General features: G+C 41.8%; 1 protein-coding gene across 1 annotated transcript; it reads left to right on the top strand.

Moving 5' to 3' along the window:
* The first annotated feature begins 478 nt into the window (after positions 1 to 478).
* On the top strand, positions 479 to 23004 carry sf1 (splicing factor 1). Its single transcript, XM_038302517.1, has 12 exons — positions 479 to 895; positions 5636 to 5764; positions 7172 to 7247; positions 10699 to 10851; positions 12760 to 12849; positions 12940 to 13123; positions 15369 to 15484; positions 15552 to 15659; positions 15749 to 15944; positions 16029 to 16248; positions 21407 to 21571; positions 21644 to 23004. Exons 1-12 carry the CDS (start codon positions 634 to 636, stop codon positions 21976 to 21978), a joined length of 2034 nt encoding a protein of 677 aa, XP_038158445.1. The 5' UTR covers positions 479 to 633; the 3' UTR covers positions 21979 to 23004.
* The last annotated feature ends 872 nt before the right edge of the window (positions 23005 to 23876 follow it).

Here is a 23876-nt window from a genome sequence, read left to right as displayed (position 1 = left end):
TTCTCGTAATGTTGTGACTTTATTCTCGAAATAGAAGAACAAAAACAAAAAAAAATATTTAGCCTGGCCCTACTACTCCGTCATACTAAATAAATCAAACTTTATGCAAACTTCAATAGCTTTTGTATGGAAGCCAGTTTCCGCCACTCTTTAAAAAAAAAAAAAAATATATATATATATATATATATATATATATATATATATCATTATAATGAGATACTATCTCAGTAAATTGAGTTACTATCTCATTATAATGATACATATATATATATATATAAATATTTTTTTTTTTTTTTTTTTTTACAGAGTGGCGGAAACGGGCTTCCATACCTTCGTGCCTTTTGATTCTTCCAGAATGTTGAATGGGCGTCTTTCAGTTAGAAAAAAAAAATTGCAAATTAGCCAATGAAATCCCAGAATGAAGGGGTCCCGCTGCCCAATAGCAATGCGTCTTGTTAAGAAGTGTCATTTGGGATCGCCCCTTTGGATCCCGTCGGTCGCCATTTTGATTAAAGCATTAGACGCAGGTGCTGCGGACCGCTCCAGCGGGTTTACTTTATTTAAATTTACCATTTACTGAGTAAACTTGAGGGTTATCGATTAAAAGCCATTTTAAAGGGCATTTAATCGGAAATGGCCACTGGAGCGAATGCAACTCCCCTTGGGAAGTTGCACCCCAGTATCGGCGCTAAACGCGGGTTTGAAGCTGGGCCCGGAGCGGGTAACGGCTTGATGCCGACCCCGGCCCCCCCTGGCTCGTTCTCTTCCCTCCAGGGTTATCCGGCTTCCATGCCCAACGCCGCCTTCTCTCAGGCGCACCAGTTTAATCCCGGGACTAATTATTCCACCCAGGCTCAGCCACAGACATCCGCGGGGTCCGGAATGGCCAACACTGGTAAGTTGCTAACCTGTTAGCCCCATGCTAACCTGTTAGCCCTATGCTAACCTGTTAGCCCCATGCTAACAGGGCCTTCATGAAATGGAGTCCGCGCCGTTTGCTAACTCTGCTTAGCAGCCTCTTCATTAAGCGGATCTGTCCTCATAGTGTTTGTATATCTGCTGACAGTAAAGCTGAGCTTTTTTTACCCCCTAAACGACAAAGGAGGACAATCATCTTGACTTCTTGAGGTGTTTAGCATTTAAAGACCCGAAGTTAGCATCCTGCGGCAGGTCAACAAAGCACTGATGCCTAGTAATTGGAATAAGTATCATTTGACTTGTATTTGTAACGGTTACTGTGTTTTAACCACTATCAACAACAGTGAATTTTGGGTTTTCCTGTAGTCTTCCCCCCCCCACTTGTGATTTGGATTTTCAATAAAGTAAAACTTTAATCCTGATATCGATACCCAGGAAAATATTTTAGAAACTCTATGATATTCAGGACAAGGATCAGAAATTGGCTCGGATATTGACTAATTAGCTGGACTGGATGGACTAGTGATTTAAATATTTTATTTTTTACCTTTTTTTGTTTGTCATAATGATTTATTTCCTCACATATTGAGGTTTAAATAATTTAACATTAGTATTTTTATAATGTATCTTATTTGGATTAGATTGGGAAAAATGGATTGGTGCATCTTAATACTCAATACTGATTTTGACAGCATGGGGAAAAATGTGACATAATTTAAGGCAGACAGACTTGGAAAAACTCCCCCTTTATTGTCAACATGGAGCCACGCTTTCTCAACAGGATGACAGATGCTGGTTCAATAAGTGTAGAGCCAAAGAATGAATCAGATTAATCGATTATTGAAATTATCGCCAAACTAATCTAGTAATCAATTATTCGTTAACTGTAGTATAGAGATTTAAACATGCCTTTAGCTGACAGAGCGACCCACTCACAGCAGTAATCATATCAACATTGTAAAAAAAAAAACATATTAATTTTGCATTTAAAATAAAATAAAAAAACTTTTTGTCCATCAACATGCTCTATCCTGAAGTCCTCATGTGGAAAAGGTTGAGTTACACCTGGTTTAATTTCATAAAGTCGTCTTTAGGATCTTTGCCTATAATGATTATTAATAAAAAGATATCGACAGATTAATACATTTTTAAAATAATCGTTTGTTTCAGCCCTAATCAGAACATATTGGCCTGCCTTTAAAATGTGATGTAATGTAACTTCTATACCCGTTACCAGCGAGCAGAGAAACCGGTTTAAACGCATGTCTACCCGGGTCAAACAACTTTGCAAGCGACTCGTGTTAAAATCGCCTCGGTTCTGATCTGCATGCTGTGGAAACACCAGAGCCAGGTTGACCTGCTAAATTATTTGACACCATTGAACACAACATACAGACGTCATCATACCGTGCCATTCGCTTCACCTCAAAGAACCAGAAACAACTCTGTTTACATTCAATAAACATGGAGCAGCTCTGGTAAAGCAGGATTCAGACAGATAATAGACAATAAAACACACCAACTAAGCCCTGGCTTCTTTACATGGTGCTCTCACCGATCTGTTTATTCACTGGATTGCTGATCGCCCACTGGTAGTACAAGGTTGGAGTGAAGCCACCGGCCGCCATATTGGTACATTTTCACTGGAACTAAAGGCTTTTAAAATAAAGATAAATTCATCACTTTGACACACACTGGCTGTTTCATAGTATCGGTAGATTACTTTAACTTGGAATAAAAAAAAAATAGGCTCATCACTATCACATCACACAATAACACAGACGTGCTGAAAGTAGGGATGCACGATATTGGGATTTTGGCCGATATCCGATATGCCGATATTTTAAAACTCATGTAGCCGATAACCGATATCGATACCGATGTTAAAGCTGGACAAAAATAAGTAGTCATTGAAAATAGCAGTTTTATTATCCATTTCTGACACTTTGAAAAATAATATACTCAAATATATTTTCATATGCTGATATCAAATTGATTTTTAAAAACGCGGTATCGATCTATTTTACTTTCAAAATCTGGTGAAATTTCATCGTTCTGTTACAAACTCTCGTGATATTTTGCAAATTCTTGTGAGATTTTGTTAGTTAAATAGATCGATACCGCGTCAATATATCAACATATAAAAATATGGCAACATTTTGTGAATTTTCGGGGGATTTCGTAGCATAACGATGACATATAGCAATATTTCATTAGTAAAAGAGATTGATATGGTGTTTTTAAATGGCAATATATCAGCATATGAAGATATTGGGATATTTTAATGGATCAATTTTTTTTCCCTCGTCTTTAGAAGTTTTTAAGTCTGTAAAAAAGAAGTTTTTGAGGAAGAATTAGTATTGTTTTTTTTTGTTTTTTTTTTTTTTTAAGACTTTAGAAACTCAGAAGCTGATCAAATATCGGGTTAAATATCGGTGGGGTGGCCGATGTCCGATATTCATTTTTAAGGCCGATAACGATAGGGGGCCGATTATATCGTGCATCCCTAGCTGAAAGTGCTAAACTGATGATGTACATGTAATATATATGTATTTATTACATTGTTATTGTAATTATATCTTGCATACTGTTAATCGTACATCATATATATATATACACTATATTGCCAAAAGTATTTGCTCACCCATCCAAATTATTGGAATCAGGTGTTCCAATCACTTCCATGGCCACAGGTGTATAAATTCAAGCACCTAGGCATGCAGACTGTTTTTACAAACATTTGTGAAAGAATGGGTCGCTCTCAGGAGCTCAGTGAATTCCAGCGTGGAACTGTGATAGGATGCCACCTGTGCAACAAATCCAGTCGTGAAATTTCCTCGCTCCTAAATATTCCACAGTCAACTGTCAGCTGTATTATAAGAAAATGGAAGTGTTTGGGAACGACAGCAACTCAGCCACGAAGAGGTAGGCCACGTAAACTGACGGAGCGGGGTCAGCGGATGCTGACGCGCATAGTGCGAAGAGGTCGCCAACTTTCTGCAGAGTCAATCACTACAGACCTCCAAACTTCATGTGGCCTTCAGATTAGCTCAAGAACAGTGCGCAGAGAGCTTCATGGAATGGGTTTCCATGGTCGAGCAGCTGCATCCAAGCCATACATCACCAAGTGCAATGCAAAGCGTCGGATGCGGTGGTGTAAAGCACGCCGCCACTGGACTCTAGAGCAGTGGAGACGCGTTCTCTGGAGTGACGAATCGCGCTTCTCCATCTGGCAATCTGATGGACGGGTCTGGGTTTGGCGGTTGCCAGGAGAACGGTACTTGTCTGACTGCATTGTGCCAAGTGTAAAGTTTGGTGGAGGGGGGATTATGGTGTGAGGTTGTTTTTCAGGAGCTGGGCTTGGCCCCTTAGTTCCAGTGAAAGGAACTCTGAATGCTTCAGCATACCAAGACATTTTGGACAATTCCATGCTCCCAACTTTGTGGGAACAGTTTGGAGCTGGCCCCTTCCTCTTCCAACATGACTGTGCACCAGTGCACAAAGCAAGGTCCATAAAGACATGGATGACAGAGTCTGGTGTGGATGAACTTGACTGGCCTGCACAGAGTCCTGACCTCAACCCGATAGAACACCTTTGGGATGAATTAGAGCGGAGACTGAGAGCCAGGCCTTCTCGTCCAACATCAGTGTGCGACCTCACAAATGCGCTTCTGGAAGAATGGTCAAAAATTCCCATAAACACACTCCTAAACCTTGTGGACAGCCTTCCCAGAAGAGTTGAAGCTTTTCTAGCTGCAAAGGGTGGACCGACGTCATATTGAACCCTATGGATTAGGAACGGGATGTCACTTAAGCTCATATGTGAGTCAAGGCAGGTGAGCAAATACTTTTGGCAATATAGTGTGTATATATATATATATATAGGGGTCAAATGTTTGAGTTATTTTTTTTGTTCCGTCAATATAACTACAATATATCCGTCAATATTTGTAACATAAATATATTAAAGCACATTACTTTTTCAAATGAGAAATACAACAAACGCTACAAAAACTACTGTGCTATCCACTTAATAAATTATTACATTGACATTTCACAGTGAAGTACTTTCTATTTACTCTTTCTATTTACTTTTTCTAACATTAGACACAATGTTAATATTTTCAAGTCGGTCTGAAATAGCCAGACTAATGTCACCCTACATACTATAGGATCCATTGGCGTATTTATGGATTTTCATTCACTGAGTGTGAATCTCCCCATGTGATGTCTTCCCACAGCCAGGTAACTGCTTGTTTTTGCAGCCAAATGCTGCACACGTACTCATTTTTACTGCGTTTCTTCTTTTGGCCAATCAGCAAACCAGTGAATAAATAAAAATAAGTGGTTGTCAGTGGCTCTCCATTGTTTACTTTCCTGATTTCTGTCGCACTGGTGACATTATCCATAGTAACTCAGCGTAATAGTCTCACCAGTCATCGAGGGGTATGGTCAGCCTTTTTTTTTTTTTTTTTTTTTAGACAATTGTTAGTGAGCTAAATGCCAATTGCTAGCGGGTTGACCCATGTTTGAAAACGCTATTTTCAGTGGGAAAGAGGCTATAGAAACATTTTGCTTCTATCTGCTATATCAGTATCATGGAAATGAAAAGTGTTCCTTTTTTGGGTTCTTCTAATAAAGGATTATAAAGTGAAAGTTACTCCCTTGACTATTGCTTCAAAGTTTGACAGATTTTTCGGGGTTTTGTTTTTTCTAGATTTTGGCCAAAAGAAAAGGAAAAAGAGTCGATGGAGCAGTGAGACCCCTGATCAGAAGACGGTGATACCGGGAATGCCCACCGTCATTCCCCCCGGACTCACCCGCGATCAGGAGAGAGCCTATATAGGTAAACGATGATCATCTGCTCTCAAACATTTAGCTTAATGAAAAGATGTCTGATTAATTGTATTTATTATTAAGTTTCTTGTTTTCTGACAGATTATTGTGTGTCTGCTGAGGTCCCAAACAGCTGGAGTCATAGAAAAGTACCAAAAAAATCCATTCGTGGAGAACATGGCAAATCCATTTTTCTGTTTATTAAAGCGCCGTCTCTTTTGACTCCAGCTGATGAGACGAAGCAACATATTCCCGATGAGCAGAAATGATCACGATTTTTGATGCAAGATGTTCTGGTTTTAAGTTGTCTTTGCTATTCTGTAGCCTTTTGGTTTGCATACCATTTTTCACACCCATTAACAACAGCTTAAGGTGGCGGCTTGAAGCTGCCGGCCTGATCTGAGCGCCGGTCTGTTTAGAGGAACCCGGGCCCAGTTTCAGGGCTGATAAAGAAACTGATCTGTTTCCAGATCAGTTTAAAGGAAAATTGATTGAAATCATAGCAGCTTCAAGACCAAAACATTTAATCCAAATCGGTATTTTTATTAAGGAAAACGGATCAGGGACAGCCCTGAACTCTTAATCTAAACCATATGGGTCAGTTTGTCTGTAACTAACATCCGCATCTCGTTGGTAATGGTTGTTGGTGACTGGTATGTAAACATCCATCTGTATCCACCCTTCCTCGTCCCACTTAGTTTGGTTTTTTATCAAGTAGATCCCCTAAAACAAGAGTTTCAGAATTAAATTGCTGTGAACATGAAGCCTCTGGGATGTGTATCCGCCTCATTAACTCAGAATAATCCTTTTTTTAAAATGAATCTGTGTTCAAGGGGATACTTCTTTCCGTTTCTCATAATGTGCATGAAATGTCTGATCTATTCTTTTCTCCATTGCCTCCTGAATACGAGACTTGCCCCTCAGTGTTAGATCTGTGACTGCAAGCACCTGTTTTTTTTATTTTTCTCACTGAAACCTGCTAAACAAATTGAGCCCAGTCTGTCCTCAAAATGCCTCAGCCTTTAAACCGAGCGTGACCTGCGCTCGGGGAGGTCAAGCCTCCTTTGAAGCGTTGAGGAGGCAGGCGGGCATTTTTAGGAATCACGGTTTCATTGTTGGACATGTTCCCATGCTTAATCATTGTGAAAGAAGGAACGGTTGGTTGTCTGTAACCCTAAATGAAATGACCTCTCAGGCATTGTAGGTTTTGACTCCAGGCTTCTGCTTTAGCCTTCAAACCAACACGGTTTTATTCGATCTCCCTCTTGGTTTAGCAGACTCACCCGTTTGTCTTTACTGCAGTAGTGATTGAGACGTTGCTCTCTCTCTCAAGTGCAGAGCCATGTCTCTCTGATGTTGCTGTGGTAACCACATTTCTCTCCATCCTTGTTTTCTTTCCTAACCTGAATTCTTCCAGTCCAACTGCAGATTGAAGACCTGACTCGTAAACTGCGTACAGGAGACCTGGGAATCCCTGTTAACCCTGAGGACAGGTTGGAAAAGATTAAACCCTCGAACAGTAACACTTTCTCTACCTTCTTGCCTTTATGGAAGACTAATGTTGATTTTTAACTGTTACTATATTTTAGTTTGTTTTATTTAATGTCAGTTTTTCTAAAAAGATTTGAATGCTAGTTTATCTATTTCCTCAGAAAGTTAGTTTAGCAAAGATAGTGACTTGTTTAGCCCAGATTCAAATGATAGATCGTACCACTACTTTTATAAGAGCAGAATTGGTCCTGTAGCTAGTATTAAATTTTAAATATGGTTAATGGTTTTATTGGGCTAAGGGGGAAGCAATACTATAAATTTTTTTTAAAGATGTTAAACTGACATGTTTACAGGTTTTAAAAGGTTTTGAATCAATGCAAACGCAGCAGAGGAGACGACATGCAGAAAGAAATGAAATGATAATGAGATGCAGTGGAAATGGTTTCACCAGAATTTGAACAGAAACTTTAAATGGCAGAAAGGCTTAATTTTTGTCAAATTACAGGAAAATTTAGCATTTTTCCTACTGGAACACTGAAGTCCAGCTATGATGGAGTGAACTCAGTGAAATACTGTGGAAATCAACATTTCAAGCCAATAAGTGTTATTGAATCCGGGTCAAGACCTTATTACCTGTAACATAAAAAAAATATGGTTATTTTGATGGATAAAAATTAATGTCAATGTAATAAGAAGAAACGCCAACTTGACCGAAACATCTATATTAAGAAAAATAACAAAAATGCTTCTATAAGAAATTCATGAAACGCCCTCAGAGTGAAAGAAAGCCTCAGAGGCAATAATGCTGATATTGGCACTTACATTATTTATTTATTTTTTGTTTAAACCTAAATTTAATTGTTAACTAGGCTTATTAACTTTTGACCTTTTCTTTTTAAACTTTTCAATTTTTTTTTCCAACTTAATTTCCAGTAGGTAATATATCATTCAATGGCTCATCTAATTGGTCAAATCAGATGTACAGATATGTAGCAGCATCTTTGCTGAATGCCTGGATATTGGCACAAGATCTAGATCACTTGCATACCCCTAGTAAGGGGTATGCAAGTGATCTAAAACGCTAACGATAAAAAAAAGAAAAAAAAATTTTTTTTTTTGTCTGACAATCTGCTCTATCCAGAAGTGTGAAAGTTTCAGTTTCAGCTGGTTTAATTTCATAAAAAAGTCTTTAAGAACATTTGGCTACCTGATTATTGATCTAAAAAAAAATCGATTTGCAGAATAATTATTAGTTGCAGCCCTACTGTCGAATATTTTCGTTAAATTGATTAATAATCTGATAGCAACAGGTTCTTAAAAGAAGACTTTTTATGAAATTAAACCAGCTGAAACTAAAACTTACCCACTTTAGGAGTTCTGGATAGAGCAGATTGACAGATGAAAACACTTTTAAACATAAAATATTTTTTTTTTTTCACACTTTGGGTGTAATTGTTGTTTCTCTGTGAGCTAAAAGCATATTTTAGAGGTTAAATACTCCAGTTAATCGATTACTAAATGAGTTAAGCCCAAGTTTACAGATCATAAGTTGCTGAGAAGCAATCTCCAAACTATACTTGAGTACGACGCCATTAGGGGTTATTGCTGATTGGAGAATGAATGAATTAATCTAAAGCTAATTGATCTTTTCAGTTGACTAATGATTAATTATTTAAATGTTTATTTTATCAGGACAATCTTTTTCATCCTACTTTCATAACAAATAGAGATAATATTTGAGTTAGAATAGCATGTCGTCATATTTTACCAATTTATTGTACTAATCAAATAAAATACTGATTGAATTAACAAATGTTTTCTTACACATTAAGCTTCCTGAGATAAAACGGGAACTTATTAGGTTATTTCAAGATGAATAAAATGATGTTCCATGTCTGATTTCCAGAGATATTATTAACAGAAAGGATTTGTTTGTCTCAATCTTTCTAAAAGTCATAGGATTCCAGTCTTCTAGGAAAACTAATGAATGATTAATGGGATGGGAATGTCTGTTTTACTAAAGGCCTGAAATCAACTTTGTGTAAATGATTAAACAAGGAAAGAAGGATGAAAGAACAGGAAGCATCTTAGGAAATCAATTCTCAGCTGAAAATGTAAACAAGTGTGATTGCAGGAAGTTCTCTCTGCATCGGTGGACTAATCCAGAGCTTTTCTCTCTCTGCAAACTCAATGTTTCAAATTAAACCAGGAAGAAAATGTTTATTTTTCTTGTTTTATGAATTAAAACTAATCAAGTCTTTAAATGTGTAAATGTTTTAGGATATTTCCATTTTTTAAATTGCATTATTTCTAATAATTGATTGAGTTGGGGACAGTTAGCTCAGATAATTTAGCGTTTTGGGAACATTAACCCTTTTTTTTTTTTTTCAATGCTGGTTATTTTCCATTTTACCAGAGTTGAGTTCCTATGAATTAGGATTCTTTATAGCCGAGCAGAGAGTTAAAAACAGAATTGATTTGTCGCCGGGCAGTGAAGTGGCTTCATTCCAGTTTCCCCTCTGGACTGTACTGGTTTTAGAAGAAGGGGGGCCGGTCTGTAACTTTAGGGTCATAAGCATCTGTTTTTGCAGGAAGCGGCTCACCCTCCTCAGTCTCTCCACTTGACATCTGCTAGTTAAAGCCACTTGAACTTGCACGCTTGTTGTTAGTTCCTCAGATGTCTCCACAGCATCCCAAAAAATATCAGAAGAACAGAAGCCGTCCATCAAATGAGCCGCCCCCCCCCCCCTCCTTGTCTAACGTAAGAGAAACGGCTCGGAGGGGGGAAGAGATGCTGCAGCTCGACGGCGTTGGGAAGTTTTGAAGTTGAAAGTTGCTCTCTGTTAGGAGAGCGTAGGAACATGTGGACAATCTAATCCTAATTCCTTTCCTCTAACCCAAATTACCCCACGTCAACCTAACTCTTTTTCAAGCGCAGAGCCTCCTTAACACAGCGACACAGGTTTTCAGCATCCAAGGAGAGGCACGGCCCTCTACTGCCACGTCAGCACCAGCGGCTCAGATTTTGCTTTGATCATTATCTTTTTTTTTAACCTTCATCTGTTTTTTTTTTTTTTTTTTTTTTTTTTTTTTTTTTTTTTTTTTTTTGTGGGCCAAAAATCCTGAATGCAGGTTTAGTTTTTAGAAGCAGGTTTGGGCAAAGACTGGTTCTGATGATTCTCTTTAATCCGAGGTTAAATCGCCTCCATAAACAGCTGAAATGTTTGACAGAATGGACTCTACACCTATTAAACGTGTCGGTGCAAAACTCCTCCTGATTAGTTCTGGTTTTGTTTTGTTTTTTTGCACCGACCAGGAGTCCAAATAAACCTGAGATTGTATTAGGTGGTAGTCAGCTTTAGGGAGCCTTTATGCTTGTGGATTGCGGCGCTCCGGCTTCTGGAAAGGTGTCATCGTTGTGCGTTTTTTTTGTATTTTGTCTGCCGCTCGTAGGTCTCCTTCTCCAGAGCCAATCTACAACAGCGAGGGCAAAAGGCTGAACACCCGCGAGTATCGCACTCGGAAGAAGATCGAGGAGGAGCGCCACTCCCTCATCACAGAGATGATCGCCCTCAACCCCGACTTCAAGCCCCCGGCCGATTACAAGTATGGATTTTTATATGACGAATGATTTTAGCGTTTAAAGTTGCCTTTTCCTAAGAAAGTGGGGTAAAAAAGTGTGAAAATCGCTGGTGACGATTCTCAGTCATCCAGGTCATAGGCATTCCAAAAAAGTTAAATAATCCACTGGACTTTGTTTCCAAGTTTGAAGATGTTTCTCATCCCATCTAGGAAGCTTTTTCAATACAAAATGTCAGATATTAGTCAGTCCAGTTGGATTTTTTACTTTTTTGGAAAGCGTGAAAATTATTTTACATGCAAACAAGACGCCTCATATCGTATCTAAGAAACCAGTTTGAACCAGTAGAATTCTAGTCGATAGGCAGTGGTTTTATTGGGAAACTGTGTCGGGCAAAATTTAGCTATTTTGTTTCATCATAAAAGGTTATGGACAGAAATTCAGAGGAAAAAGAATCAGGTTTATTTTCTGAGTTGATTGAGCCTCATAGTTTGCTTAACAAAACTAAGAGGAAATAAACACAGAATAGGATAAAGTGAATATTTTTATGTTTTTAAATGTTTTAACTCCTGATTTTTTGGGGGGTATTATTCAACTATTTACTCCAGTTAAATAAACGAAGATTGAGGAAATTCACTCAAGCTGCGTGCAATGAAAAAAATCGAACAGGGAATGCCCGGCTTATTTTTATCTTTGCAAACAGAGAACGGTTCATCATTAAACGGTAATCAGCCCTGTTCTGATCTGGGCAGCATTCGTTCCCCCTTACTTATAATAATGGAAAGTAGTCAGAGTCAAAACAAATTACAGACACTTTGGTTAAACAGTAACATGTTATGAATAAACCTTGAGAAAGAATTTGGTTTGTTATGGGAAGAAGGTATGTCTGGTCTACAAACAGCCTCACTCGGGCATCGTCTGGCCTTGCAGGTGAAGCAAACTGAGTGAAACACTTTTGTAGTGAGTAAATGTCTAAGTCAGTATATGACATAAGAGAAATCAAACTTTTCGTAGGGAAGTCATATTTAAATGTCAAATCATTCTGGCTTAAACATGTATATAAATGTAATCTTTATCAGATGATATTGTCCCAAAAGTTAGAAAATTTCTATAAAAAAAAACCTGTCTTAAAATCTGTGTTTTTATTTCATTATCTTCTGCAGGCCAGTTAGTTCTACGTCAGCCTGAACGCCTAAATTCATCCAATCACATATCAATGGTCATCTGTCAATCAAATCTTTTTCGGTCATAGCATCTTGATTCATGTGTCGCAGCTAATATACGCAACGGTTGGAATCAGAATCCTTTCCTTTCCCATTGAGTTGCGTCCCAGTGTTCACGGGGATGGACGTCTGTGTCTTCGGCAGGCGTAGAGCTAACAGAACTGGCAGCGTTGCGAGGCAAGGGCTCAAACATGTATGGCTGGAAGCCTTCTACACCAAACCAAGCTTCTGCCGCCCTGGCGTCCTCTTCCACAACATCTTCGTCCCCGCTTTCCTGCTCTAAATAAAAAATGGATGACGGAGGAGACTCATCCACGACCTCCGACACTAAACTCTCCTCCTCTTGCATGTTTCCGCTGTCCATAGCGTTCCTTGACAGCGTCGTTTCTAAGTCACCAATTTAGTGCTTCTTGGTCCCTATGGAATTACCCATTGGGAACCTGCTAGCACTAAGATGCTAACTGGTTAGCAAGATGCTTCCCACAAATCGGCCACAACCAATGAGTTTGAACAACAGAAAAATATGTGTTGGGTTGTTGGGAAGGTATGACTTTTGTTTCCATGGAAACCGGCTATGAGGGGAGCCTCAAGACCTTCCTAAAGAGACAACCATGTCCGGTAGACCTAAACTCTGGGCTAAACACTTGGACCTGCTTTACCAGCGGTACCTGGTACCAGAAACATTGGGTTTAAGGATCTGTTCTTCTTTAGGCCTCCCGCCACCAGAGTGAGCGATAAAGTCATGATCCCTCAAGACGAATACCCTGAAATCAACTTTGTGGGTCTGTTGATTGGACCGCGGTAAGTTGGACCCGATTGGTTGGTTCTTAAATATATTAACCCTTCTCATGGGCGATCGAGTTGATTAAATGACGTTATGTTTGTTTTTAGGGGTAATACTCTGAAGAACATCGAGAAAGAATGCTGCGCAAAGATCATGATCAGAGGAAAAGGATCAGTGAAGGAAGGGAAAGTGGGCCGTAAAGATGGACAGATGCTGCCAGGTGAAGACGAGCCTCTGCACGCCCTGGTCACCGCCAACACCATGGAGAACGTCAAGAAAGCCGTGGAGCAGGTAAGCCTTTATCCAGTTCCTCCCGGGGGGGTTCCGATGCCGCTGGCGTTCGGGTTCACCATAGGGCTGGGCGATATGAAGAAAAGCTAATATCACGATATATTCGGGCTATAATTGCGACACACGATATATATCACCATATGTATAAATTACTTTCAAAAACAATGGAGTGCATAAAATTGCTTTTCTGCAACATGATATCTTTGGGTGTCGGAACCTTAAACAAGATCCCAGCAACCAAACAGGAAACAAAGCAAAAACACACAATACTGAAACCAATGATAAACCAGACGAAATGTGAGATTAAATATGGAAGGCAGTCTGACCCCGATGAATGAGAATTAAACGGCCAATACATCTTTCTTAAAAATGAACGAGCGTACAGCCTCTTCCTGCTTCCGGCTCACGTTTAAACGAAAACCCCAAAGTCTAATCCTTCCAGAACTGATTCTAAAGCTGAGTCAAACCAGAACTGTTCAGTAGTTGCCATATTCCTTGTTGTGCTTCTCCAGCGTTGCGCAGCTTTGTTGTCACGCCCTCAAACCCCCGCCTACTTTCCATCCAGAAATTCAAAACGCATCTCTGTTTTGTGATTGGCCCGCCAGTTCTAGGGCCTGAGGCATTGAGGCTAGACCAATCGCAGGCAAAAATTATTTTTGCCGCACAAAAAGTTATAAAACTGAGAACATTTCCAAGTTTAGAGAAAAACCGAAAAACCTCTGAACATCACAGGTATTAGAGCATCTAATAAACGTTTAAATAATGTATAAATAGCGAATGTGATTTCCCTCCATCTCTTCCTGTTTCTCTCATATGGGATCGTTTTTTCAAACTCCATCGGCTTCACAGCGCATCGATTTAACATTACGACATTCTTCATTTTACAGCTGATTACTTTTTAGTAGAGGTGTAAATCCCATCCATCATGGTGATTTGATTCAGTATCGATTTCCTGACCCAACGATTTGATTATTTTCGATACTCAAAAAAAACACTTCGATTCGATTAATTGGTTCATTTTTTTTTTTTTTTTTTTAACCTTACAGGCTAGACAATGTTTCAAATTTGAAATAAATCAATGAAAGCTGTAATATCGTTATGCATTTTATTTGAGAAACAGCAGCAAATAACAGAAGTAGAAAAGTTGTTCTCCATCTATTCCTATTAAAACTTAATTCACTGAAAGATAATAATATCCCTGAGTTATAGATTCTGAAAGGCTTTGCATCAAAAAATACTGCACTAAATCAGTGCAATGAGAGCAATGCAATACCACGGCTCCAGAGGCTCCGCCCCCTCCACAGACGCTCCGCTGCTCCTCTCCCACATTGTAGCTGACCGCAGACAGGAGGCCGGCTTGTTTTGTTTTTATGACCGAAATTGCGGAAAACAACTCGTGAAGTTTGACCCGCTAGAAGAGCGAGGTGCGCGAGAACGCTGGGACCCTTTTTCCACCTGGATCTCCGCTCTTTTTGGCCCTCATGTCCCTCCGTCGTCGGACTAAACTCGCCCCCACTTCCTCGCCGCCTCGGCCGTATCTAGACCCACAGCGTGTAGCTCAGACCACGCTTCAATACTGAGCATAAATCTAAAATGTCTGCATCAAGCTCACTGCAACACACTGCTGTAAGACTATAACCAGGAAGCGAGGTAGGAGGGCAAAATAGGTTTAGCGCCACCGCAGCACGGGAGGAGAATTGCGCCCAGGAGCAAATGGATAAAAATAGACCGGAGGGAAAATAAAAAACATGAATCGATTCTCTTGCGGACGTATCGATGCATCGGATCGTCGGCTGTTGGATCGATGCATCGATACAAAACGATTATTATTCACACCCCTACTTTTCAGGCGGTGGAATAAATTAGTACTGCTACCTTTTGTAGCAATGGTTTTTGCAGCACGTTTTACAAATTAACGCCTTTTTACGACGTCGTTGGTGTGAAAACCAAACCGCTGCCATATATTGCTTAGCGCAAACATCTGCTGTCGCCACATTTCGTTTGCCGGTTGCTTAGTTTGCTTGCATGCAGAAAATAATCCTGTTTATGAGGAGCGGTTCAAAGTATGTGGGAAAAATAAAACTCTGTGATATAGATGCAGACGGCTTGATGTCGTCATGTGAATTTGGACTCTATGGCTTCGATAGAAACACTTGAACTATTGTGCGTGGGGAAAACACGAGATACATGGAGTATATTTGATAGATGGGCCCCTCCTGGTTCACCATCCGGATTGTCTCCACAGATCCGTAACATCCTGAAGCAGGGCATCGAGACCCCAGAGGATCAGAACGACCTGAGGAAGATGCAGCTGAGGGAGCTGGCCAGGCTGAACGGCACGCTGAGGGAGGACGATAACAGGTGTGTGTGGGAGGCGGGGCCTCAGCGTTCCACATCCTGATGCTGAACAGAAATGCGTTTGTTGTAGGATCCTTCGTCCGTGGCAGAACACCGAGCCCCGCAGCATCACTAACACCACCCTGTGCACCAAGTGTGGAGGAGCCGGTCACATTTCCTCGGACTGCAAGTACACCAGGTAACGGTCGGGGGCGTCCCTCTGGTACTTTAAGCTGATCTGTTGGCGGTACGCCTGGAGCTTAACGCCGTTTTCCCATTCGGTGACAGCACCTTCACAGGCCAGAGAGCCACTGGCGGTGAGCCGCCACAGTCGGCTCAGGATAAGGCTCGGATGGATAAGGAATACCTGTCCCTCATGGCTGAGCTGGGGGAGGCGCCGGTGCCCACCTCTGGGGGGGGACACTCCAACTCCCCGAGCGGAGCTCCCCGGGCCTCTGGACCCAACAGCAACCAGCCGCCGCCGGTGAGTTTGGGACACAAACCGCTGCTGGATCTCACACAACTTTCACACATTGACCTGATCACCTCCCCCCCCACTCTTCACCAGAACCGCCCCCCCTGGATGAGCTCCGGTCCCGCTGAGAACAGGAACTATCCGGGGATGGGGGGGCCTACGGGGCCCGGAGGCCCTCAGAGCTACCCACCCCCCATGCCCAGCATGGGAGGGCCCCCAATGCCCCCCAACCCTAATGGCCTCCCTCCACCATGGATGCAGCCCCCTCCCCCTCCAATGGTCCAGGGACCTGGACCTCACGGACACCCCATGAGTAAGAACCGACCCGGGACCAGTTCTGGTTTCTGTAATGAGACCTTATTGATGTTGATCTGATGGGAAACGTTCACCTAAACCGTTCAGCCTGTATAAATCATTACTTTACTGATGGAAGGAAAATATAAAAAAGAATGAAATGTTAAAGAACATGCAGTTCAAAAGAAATCTCAAAGGTTTTTAGATTAATTTGCAGGCTAAACTTATGTATTTTTTATTTATTTTCTATTTTTGTTCCAAAAAGTTAAACAATCCACTGGACTTTTCCAAGTTTGAAGACTGTTGGAGCCATTTACATGTTTCTGGCTCATTTGGTTTGGGTTGTGGCGTTTCCATAGAGACGCTGACCTATTTTCCTCGGTGTGGAGGGAAAGCTATAAAGGTCAAAGGGCAGAAAGGGTTCGGGTGACGGGAGGTCATACGCTTTTAACCGCTACCTTTGGCACACATTAGCCTGCTTAAAGGTCTCCCCACAGCTGCTTAGCAAGCAGTGAAATAGAAGGTCTGGAAGTGAAACGCTACAGCGAGAAATCAATGAGTAACCGCCACCAATCACAAAAGACACGATTGGTTCTTTACAAGTCAATCATGGTTGTCTGCTTGTCCCTCCCCCCCGTTCGTGTACGTTGACACATGAACGAATTGACCCCTATGGCTGGCAGCTGGCCAGAGTTATGCAACGTTCACACTTAAAGTAGCAAAAACACGCGCGCTTTTTCATTTTTGATGTATGTACAAGTTCAGTTCTGCTGCTTTAGCTGCACGGTGGTAAAGTGGGTCTGATGCGCGGTGGGCGGAGCTACCCTATCCTCTCTCTGCCTGGAGCAATGGCAGCTATATTAGCTGTGATCAGCAGGTAAAAAGTAGTTAGAATCTATGTTGAAGTGAGAAAGTCCTCCTGAAAACATGGTCTGTGCAGTCAGTTCATCCAGATTACCATCCTGCCTTCAAAGATTATTTCTCTGTGGGAGCCGCTCAGACCCCCACATACCGGCGCTGGGAATCCCATTCAACAGCAGCCTCTGGTCCGATCGCCTCTTCGCAGTTTGCTGTACCGGCTGGAAGGCTTTTTTCGTGTACGTAATCCAAACTGCAGCACCAGGATAATAAAAGTGAACATATTCTGCCGGCAGGTTTCAGCATTTTAAGGCCTTAATAAACTGTTTCAGAGGAGTGATCATAGCGCTCTGCATCAGCAGCGCTGCTCCAGCTACTCTAGACGCGCTGCAGACAGCGTGCGCGTTCATTAGGGGTGGAACGGTTCACAAAATCCACGGTTCGGTTCGATTCACGGTTTCTGGTCACGGTTTTCGGTTCCATTCGGTATGTTGATTGTTACACCGAAATCCCATAAAAATTTATGAAATTAATGAAAAAATCCCCCAAAAAATAATGGATTGTAAGTATTTTAAATGATCTGCGGAAACCCTGGATCATTTCCGCATGTTTTGCTGCTTTGAATTGAATCATCTGGTGCATGCTCTCTACCATCTCCAAGGAACTCAGAGCGGAGCGGACGGGAGCCACAGTGGAGGCTGTAGGCTTTGCTTTGAGCAGCCGGTCTGGAGCGCAGCGGGGCGGAGCGCTGATGGAGTATGAGGGATTTCAGGGTTAGCATGACATGTTGGTCATGTTGCTGTTAGCATAAACAAAACATGTTGCACAATGCTTGCACACTGTTGCACTTTTATCCACAGCTTTCTTTCCGCCGTCATCGTAGGTCACTCTAAATGCAAAGCGGTCCCATACAGCAGACCTATAAAGTAGGGATGCACGATATAATCGGCCCCCTATCGGTATCGGCCTTAAAACTGAATATCGGACGTCGGCCACCCCACCGATATTTAACCCGATATTTGATCAGCCTTCTGAGTTTCTAAAGTCTAAAAAAAAAAAAATACTACTTCTTTTTCCCTTGTCTACTTCTAAAGACAAGGGAAAAAATATTGATCCATTAAAATATCCCAATATCTTCATATGCTGATATATTGCCATTTAAAAACACCATATCAATCTCTTTTACTAATGAAATATTGCTATATGTCATCGTTATGCTACGAAATCCCCCGAAAATTCACCAAATGTTGCCATATTTTTATATGTTGATATATTGACGCGGTATCGATCTATTTTACTAACAAAATCTCACAAGAATTTGCAAAATATCACGAGAGTTTGTAACAGAACGATTAAATTTCACCAGATTTTGAAAGTAAAATAGATCGATACCGCGTTTTTAAAAATCTATTTGATATCAGCATATGAAAATATATTTGAGTATATTATTTTTCAAAGTGTCAGAAATGGATAACAAAACTGCTATTTTCAATGACTACTTATTTTTGTCCAGCTTTAACATCGGTATCGATATCGGTTATCGGCTACATGAGTTTTAAATATCGGCATATCGGATATCAGACAAAATCCCAATATCGTGCATCCCTAAGTTTAATGTCTCCACCTAGTGCCCGCCTTGTTAAATAATTATGACTTTTTTTTTCAAGGACTAAATGTTCAGCAAAAAATGGAGGCTGTTTTTGAAAGAAAACATTCCATATAAATAGGAGAAGTCTTAGAGATTTCTCAATATGCGTTCTTGAGCGTTCTAGTGTACTCGTGGCACGTCATCAGCCTCAGCCCGAGTACCGTTCCAATTCTCAAGAACGCCAGATCGAGAACTCATAAAATCCCCGGATGTTGTTCTCACCCCGCCCTCTTTATCGAGCATGCATCAGAGCAGACTTGTGCGTTCTTCAGACTGACTTTATTATTTTTCAAAGTGTCAGAAATGGATAACAAAACTGCTATTTTCAATGACTACTTATTTTTGTCCAGCTTTAACATCGGTATCGATATCGGTTATCGGCTACATGAGTTTTAAAATATCGGCATATCGGATATCGGCCAAAATCCCAATATCGTGCATCCCTACTATAAAGTGCTGCTGGCGCGTCTTCCAACTCCTGTTCTTTCCCACTCGCCATACCCACAGAATTCTCCACCACAACTGATTTTTTTCTGCTACACCCGGCTACACTGCTTCGCTTCTTCTTCTTCTTGTTTACTACTGGTGGTTGGCTTTGGTCGCAGTACCGCCCCCTTCTGCTCCGGAGTGCAAACGCTTCGCCTATGAGAAAAAGGAGCAGCGCATGAACCGAACCGAGACAGTCGAACCGAACGGTTCGGACGGTTTTCATAAATCGTCCCATCCCTAGCGTTCATGCGTTTTGAAGGCGTGGTTTCAGGGGGTGGTCTGAAGCGAGAGGAATGATTGTGCATGTTCTAAAGTATAGCTCGCTGGAACCATTTTTCCAAGATCTCCTACAGCCTGTGGACCCAGGTTCTGTCATATTACATCTCTCCCATCTCACTTGCTGTAAAAGACCGCCCCTCAGATTGTTCGGATTAAAAGGTGGTCGATCATCGCTACAAAGTTGGCCCGATCAAAAAATTCTCACGACTGGGGAATCGGCCCAAAAAGGGCAAAAAATTGTACAATGTACGCCCAACTTTAGGTGAATGTGGACAGCAGAATCTGTCCAGAGGAGCTAGATCGTCTGACTTTTCAGAGGAATGGGCCAGTATCTGGGACTGCAGGCCAATAATGACCTCAATGACTCCCATTAATAAAGGGTGGAGCTGGTTTACCTGTTTCAGTGTGCATGTTTTTTAAATCCTGGTTTATGCTCAGAAAGCACGTAGGTCTGCATGTGTGTCGCAGATAACTCACACTCTGGTACACCTCCCCAAAATTGTAGGTGCAGGACGCTAGTTTATAGCTCTGTGACGATCTGTTGGTTTGCACCCGAAGCCAAAACACGTAGCGCTACAGCCAGTCTTTGGGGACACCCATGGGTGAACTGTCGTTTGGCGTTGTAGATGGCGAACAAGCTCGTCAAACGGACGTTCACAGTCCTAGTTAGTGCCGCTTCAAAGTACCTGAAACAATCTCACTTTGACACATCGCTGATAGGATAACCAGCCCACAAAGCCTGGAACTCAATGGTGTGTCTGACATTTTGATTGGAAAAGCTTCCTTGATGGACGAGTAACATCTTCAAACTTGGAAATAAAGTCCAGTGGATTATTTTTTCACTTTTTTGGACTGAATAGAATCACTTTACATGATTTCAGCTCCTTAGTTTTGTCATACTTCTGAACTTTGAGGAAATATCTGTTTGGTTTTATGACGCCTCATTAGAAAATCTTGACCAAGCAGTGCTTTCCTGGTCTGTTAAGGAACGTTGGTCTTTAAGCTGGTCGGAGGATGAATCAACGGGAAGCGTTTTATTGTTCACCTTAATTTCCTTTATTTGTATTTTTTGTTTGCAATAATGGATAAAAACAAATTCACTCCACAGCCGTAACACTTCAAAACTACCCTGCAAATGTTCTAAAATCCAGAACATGTCGGATAATGTTTCATGTCCGCTCACACTGAGCCTGGTTCTGCTGGAGGTTTCTTCCTGTTAAAAGGGAGTTTTTCCTCTCCACTGTCGCTACAAGCATGCTTAGTGTGAGGGATTGCTGAAGAGTCAATGAGTCGATGCAATCAGCTGGTTTTCCTTAGATAGAAAACTTTGAATCAATCTGACTGGATGATCTGGTTGAACTGGAAAGTGACCTGAGATGACATGATGTGGATTGGAGCTATAGAAATAAACTGAATAGAATTAGTTTTAAAGAATTCTGTAGAATAGTGTAGAAATGTGACCAATATGGACTATAGGTTCCATCTTTTATTAAACTAAAAAGATCCGATTTCTGGTCGTTTTTTGCAGCAAAACAGGAAGTTGCAGAAAAACATCAGTGAGGTTAGAGTAGAGCGTCTGTGGAGGACGCCGCCATGTTTCACACTCAAGAAGAGCAGATAGAGACGAACATCTTAGATAGAAAAACTCAGCTGAACAAGGCAGTTTATTCCTCAACTTTCAGGAAGACAGACCTCCACCTGTATTTTCTGTTTAGGTTTTATGATTCTATTTTAAACATTTTCAGAATTTTGTCTTTTATTTAGAAATCCATAATTATGACGTTGGCAGCAGCATTTCTATCATCTCGTTTTATTACTTTTCTATTTTTATTATGTAAAAAAGGAAGAAAAACAATTTTATGTTTTCCGGAGCAGAAACTTAATTCTTTAATTTTCCCTTTAGGTATGCTCCCCCCTCCCATGGGCATAATGCAACCCCCACCTCCTCCTCCCGGCAACCAGCCCCCTCCTCCTCCATCCGCTGCCCTGCCACCCTGGCAACAGCAGGCTCCACCGCCGCCTCCTACCAGCAGCATGGCGACCAGCACCCCGTTACCCTGGCAGCAGAGTAAGCGATCAGGAGGCTGCGAGCGTCCGGTTAAATTTCCGCCACGTCTAACGGTGTCCTCTAACTCCGCAGATACAACCACCACCACCTCAAGCCCCGCCTCCAGCAGCCTGCCGCCGTGGCAGCAGCCCCAGCAGCCCGCCGCGTCCGCAGCCCAGCCGCCGCTCCCCATCGGATCCCAATCCATGGTGCCGCCTCCGCCCGGCGTGCAGCCCCCGCTGCCCCCCGGGGCGCCCCCGCCTCCTCCCCCTCCTCCTCCAGGCTCCACCGGCATGATGTACGCCCCGCCGCCGCCTCCGCCACCTATGGACCCTTCCAACTTTGTCACCATGATGGGCATGGGGGTGCCCGGCATGCCGCCCTTCGGGATCCCCCCCGCTCCCCCTCCACCTCCTCCACAGAACTAATCCTGCCACAGAAAAAGTTTTCACACCCTCCCCTTCTCCAGCAGGACGTGACGCACCAGCTACCGACTGACGGCGAGGACTCGAAGCAGAAATGTCTAAGCGGCGCTCTAATTTTATTGCTCCAGCGGCGAACAGCTGGAACGGTCGGCCATCTTCCCTTCCTCCCCGTTTTTCTTTTAAGTTTCCATGGACACGCCAGTGTTTGTGTGGATGTGAACACCATGGCTACGGAGAGAAATTGGTTCCAGTATTATCGTAAACGCCTTTCAGGAAAAAGGAAATTTGGTTCGTTTTAAAAATGAACATTTTTAAAATTCGCAAATTAAAATTTTGAGTAACTTATAATGTATATGTAACATAACAGCCAATATATACATTTATTTTTTCACCTTTCAATTATTGCAATTTTTCGGTGGATGTGAAAAGATTGTTAAAAAAAAATTAAATCTCGAAACTATTAAGATATTGGTTTCACTTTAGCGTTCATATTGTAAATTACATTTTAAAAATATTTTTGAAACAATTTCTCCTTTTCTTGCAAGGCTTTGGCTTTCAATAATGCTGAACTAGATTTCCTTCCATATGTTTCTGCGTCACACGCGTGTCACTGTCTGCTCTCGGTTGTCGTTAATTATCCGAAATTTGGCAAAAACATCCCATAAACTTCCACCGGTTTGAACCGGTCGGAGCTAAACTTGCATGGTTCACCTGAAGTGACTGGTTTTCTGTTTTGGCCTGAAGCTTAACAAGATGAATATTTTTGTAATAAGTGAAGTGTATGTTAGCTGTGTTAACCATTTGTAGTTTGGTTCTGAAAAGGAAAGTTTTTATGTTTGGTTCCTGACAAAGTGTCCTGCTGACTTCTGGCGATGTTCTGTGGTTCAGCGTCTCTGAACCACAAAGAGCTGAATAAGGTTCATGTCCCTCAGGCTTCAGAAGAAAAATGTTTGGGGTTTTTTGGCATAACTCTGTTCTGAATGAAAACCTGTTGAAACATTGCCTGGTTTAGTAATAAACTTATCAAAGTCACCTTTTCAGGCTCCCTGGTTTCTCTTTCCATCCATCTAAGGTCCTTTGTTTTCCTGCCGAGGAGTTTTTTTTTTTTTCTCCCTCTGAGGATTTCTTGGCTTTCTTCCCTAATGTTATGTAACGTAGTTTCCCGGCTCGTTCTGCCGCTTCCTTTCACAGCAAACTTGCTAAAGGATCTGATGGCAGCCATTGGAACAATAGCAACCGTTTCATATTTTCATCAAAGAATAAGTTTTATAGAGGAAAAAGGGTATAAATATTTCCTATAACACGGTATACACCAGGCATCCCCAAAGTGGGTCCCGGAGGGCTGCTGTCCTGCAGGTTTTAGAGGTTTCTCTGCTTCAGCAAAGCTGATTTACATTAAAAGCTGATTAACAGGCTTTTGCTGAACTACAATCATTAGAATCAGCTGTGCTGAAGCAGAGAAACCTCTAAAACCTGCAGGACAGCAGCCCTCTGGGACTCACTTTGGGGATGCCTGCTATACACTCACCGGCCACTTTATTAGGTACCCCATGATAGTAACGGGTTGGACCCCCTTTTGCCTTCAGAACTGCCTCAATTCTTGGTGGCATAGATTCAACAAGGTGCTGGAAGCATTCCTCAGGGAGTTTGGTCCATATTGACATGATGGCATCACACAGTTGCCGCAGATTTGTCGGCTGCACATCCATGATGCGAATCTCCCGTTCCACCACATCCCAAAGATGCTCTATTGGATTGAGATCTGGTGACTGTGGAGGCCATTTGAGTACAGTGAACTCATTGTCATGTTCAAGAAACCAGTCTGAGATGATTCCAGCTTTATGACATGGCGCATTATCCTGCTGAAAGTAGCCATCAGAAGTTGGGTACATTGTGGTCAT

This window comes from Cyprinodon tularosa, unplaced genomic scaffold (assembly GCF_016077235.1).
Source record: "Cyprinodon tularosa strain WSP-4 unplaced genomic scaffold, ASM1607723v1 ctg493, whole genome shotgun sequence".
NCBI classification, from domain to species: domain Eukaryota; kingdom Metazoa; phylum Chordata; class Actinopteri; order Cyprinodontiformes; family Cyprinodontidae; genus Cyprinodon; species Cyprinodon tularosa.
This window is presented reverse-complemented; position numbering and strand designations above follow the sequence as displayed.

Coding starts and splice junctions, on each gene's coding strand:
- sf1 (XM_038302517.1), top strand. CDS start 634: ATGGCCACTGGAGCGAATGCAACTCCCCTTGGGAAGTTGCACCCCAGT. Junction 10,852..12,759: donor AAGCCCCCGGCCGATTACAA/GTATGGATTTTT, acceptor GTTCTTCTTTAG/GCCTCCCGCCACCAGAGTGA. Junction 15,660..15,748: donor TCGGACTGCAAGTACACCAG/GTAACGGTCGGG, acceptor ATTCGGTGACAG/CACCTTCACAGGCCAGAGAG.